At 41.5% G+C, this 2,925-nt stretch overlaps 1 protein-coding gene across 1 annotated transcript; it reads left to right on the top strand.

The window, feature by feature from the left end:
• Window positions 1–470: 470 nt before the first annotated feature.
• On the top strand, window positions 471–2,925 carry LOC110114455 (regulatory protein NPR5). The gene is made up of 2 exons (XM_020847341.2): window positions 471–1,061; window positions 1,778–2,925. Exons 1-2 carry the CDS (start codon window positions 621–623, stop codon window positions 2,771–2,773), a joined length of 1,437 nt encoding a protein of 478 aa, XP_020703000.1. The 5' UTR covers window positions 471–620; the 3' UTR covers window positions 2,774–2,925.

Here is a 2,925-nt window from a genome sequence, read left to right as displayed (position 1 = left end):
ACCTTAAATGTATAAATATATAACAAATTTGAGTTATGTATATAAATCCTAAAATATTAAAAATAAAACTCCTAACCTCTTAATTACATGAATAATTTTTTAAAAAATAAATTATAAATTGTTAGTAATTTAATGATATATCATATATATGTTTATATACTAAATGTATAAATACATAAAAATTTAAATTTATGTATAGAAATCCTAAAAATAAAAACTCCTAACCTCTTAATTACATGTATACATTTTTTAAATAATAAATTATAAATTATAAAATTTGTAAATTGAAACTCAAATTCATAATTTTGCAGATTCCAAACCGTGCACAGCTTCTAACCACGCACATTAAAAAAATCGCTGACCCCATCAGTCACATCAGAGAACAATAGTCACATCAGTGCGGCAGAAGAAGAAATAGTGACAAGAAGTTTTGGCTCTCTCTCTCCCTCTTCTCCCCCTTCTCTCTCTCTCTCCCCCTTATCACCTCCTTCCTCTTTTCAGACTCCAATCATGTAGCCACATATATAAGAACAGCACCAGGACCATCTTCCCAAACAGTTTCTCAGATCGAGATCCAACACCAATAGCCAGAGATCGAAATCTCTCAACAGAGTAATTAAATGGAAGCGGAGGCCTTCAAATCTCTCTCTATGGACTTTCTCAACCTTCTCATCAACGGGCAAGCCTTCAGCGACGTCACCTTCAGCGTCGAAGGCCGTCTCGTTCACGCCCACCGTTGCATCCTCGCCGGCCGCAGCCCTTTCTTCCGCCGCTTCTTCGACTCCCCGCCTGCAGCTAATCTGCACCGCAGAAACAACTCTTCGCTCAGATCAAGCTTAGTGATCCCCGTCAACTCTGTTGGCTACGAGGTTTTTCTTCTCGTTCTACAGTTTCTCTACAGCGGTCAGGTCTCGCTTATTCCTCCTAAGCACGACCAAAGGCCGAACTGCGCTGAGCGAGGCTGTTGGCATACTCACTGCTCTTCGGCCATCGATCTCGCTCTTGATACTCTCGCTGCTGCGCGTTCTTTCGGAGTCGAGGAGCTCGTCTTCCTCACGCAGGTCAACGCACTCATACCATATATATATATACATACATAAAGTTGGTCAATCAATTCATTTCTGATTGAAAATTAAACAGTATTTTTATTTGATTTGTTGGACTTTCTTCTGTCTTCCTCTTCTTCTTCTTCCTAGCTAGATCTCAGATCAGTTCAAATTAATTAGCATAATTGGTCAAACTTAAACTTAATTACACTAATCCTTTGGTATTTTTGAAGGATTTTATTTCATATGTAGAAGAATTCTTCTTTTCTTTTTCATTTTTCTGCCTGTGGTGCTTCTGTATGATCTGAGTTTATTTGTCTTAGAAGAAATTCATTGAGACATCTTAATTGTAAATTAGGGTTCTAATTTCTTACTCAGAGTTTTTCAGGCACTGATCCCAATCTATACTGTATCTATAGTGTTTGGTCCACACTTTATATATCTCTCTCCCAACTTTCCCACAACTAATTCCTTACATCATACAGTGCTTACTTTTGCAATACTATTCTTCTAATTAAGCCGTATTAAAGCAAAGCTCAAACCCTAATTTTCTTCATCATGCTTTCATTACCTCCTCTTTATTTCAACAGTAATTAAAGCTTCTAAATTACTTTCTGTCGAATCTTTTTAGTGCTGTAATCTTTATTGGTTGTTTATTTTCTTTCATCTAAAATTAATTATTACTAACTGGCTGTATGTATATGTGTGTATATGTTGGTGAAATAATGCAGAAGCAGCTGGAGAACATGGTAGAGAAAGCTTCCATAGAAGACGCCATGAGAGTTCTTCTTGCTTCTCGAAAACAAGAAATGCATCAGCTGTGGAACACCTGCTCCCACCTCGTTGCCAAATCAGGCCTCCCACCAGAGGTATTAGCCAAGCACCTCCCCATCGACATTGTTGCCAAGATTGAAGAGCTTCGCATTGAATCCTCCTTCTCTCGCCGCCCCTCCTTCCTCCACAACAACCACCACCTCCCCCTCGACATCGCCGTCGCCGTCCCCAAACACGACGATTACCACCACAAAATTCGACGCATGCGTCGCGCCTTAGACTCATCCGACGTCGAGCTCGTCAAACTCATGGTAATGGGAGAGGGGCTTAACCTCGATGAAGCCCTGGCCCTCCATTACTCAGTTCAGAATTGCAGCCGCGAGGTCGTCAAGGCTTTGCTTGAGCTCGGTGCAGCCAACGTTAACTTGCCGGCCGGCCCGACTGGCAAGACGCCTCTGCACGTCGCTTCAGAAATGGTAAGTCCCGACATGGTGGCCGTCTTGCTCGACCACCATGCCGACCCCAATGTCCGAACGACCGACGACATTACACCGCTCGACATACTCAGATCCCTCACCTCCGACTTCCTCTTCAAAGGAGCCCTACCAGGGCTCTCCCACATCGAGCCCAACAAGCTTAGGCTGTGCCTGGAGCTCGTGCAGTCAGCAGTAATGGTGCTTTCGAGGGAAGAAGCTGCTGCAACTGCGACGAATGGTAATAGTAATAATGCAGGTGGGGCAATATACCATCCATTGATGAGTGTTGAAGCAGGAGACATGGGCAACGAAAACGTGGATAGTAGCCTTAGTTTGGATTCGAAGATGGTTTATCTGAATCTTGGAATGGCGGCAGTGGGAAGTATGGACTGTGATAGCAGCAGAAATAGGTCGCAAGGGAGCAGTGGTGGGATAGGCTTGTCTTCCATTTATTCTCAGCATGATCATTTCCCATAGCTGCGCAGGCTACATACCTTCTTTTTAAAAGCAATGGAAAATGTTCTCTCTGTTTATCTTTTATATTTTGTGTATGTGTTCGATCATCTACATTTTAGTTTATATTGTCTATATTTTAATGTTGTATATTTACTTTTTTTTTTTAATTATTA

Source organism: Dendrobium catenatum, unplaced genomic scaffold (genome assembly GCF_001605985.2).
Source record: "Dendrobium catenatum unplaced genomic scaffold, ASM160598v2 fragScaff_scaffold_1608, whole genome shotgun sequence".
NCBI classification, from domain to species: domain Eukaryota; kingdom Viridiplantae; phylum Streptophyta; class Magnoliopsida; order Asparagales; family Orchidaceae; genus Dendrobium; species Dendrobium catenatum.
Note: the sequence above shows the minus strand (reverse complement) of the source record. Positions and strands in the feature narration are given on the sequence as shown.

What these genes read in the sequence shown, in the direction of transcription:
- LOC110114455 (XM_020847341.2), top strand. Translation starts at nt 621, where the DNA reads ATGGAAGCGGAGGCCTTCAAATCTCTCTCTATGGACTTTCTCAACCTT. An exon ending in AGCTCGTCTTCCTCACGCAG is followed by an intron (nt 1,062 to 1,777) that starts GTCAACGCACTC and finishes GAAATAATGCAG; the next exon opens with AAGCAGCTGGAGAACATGGT.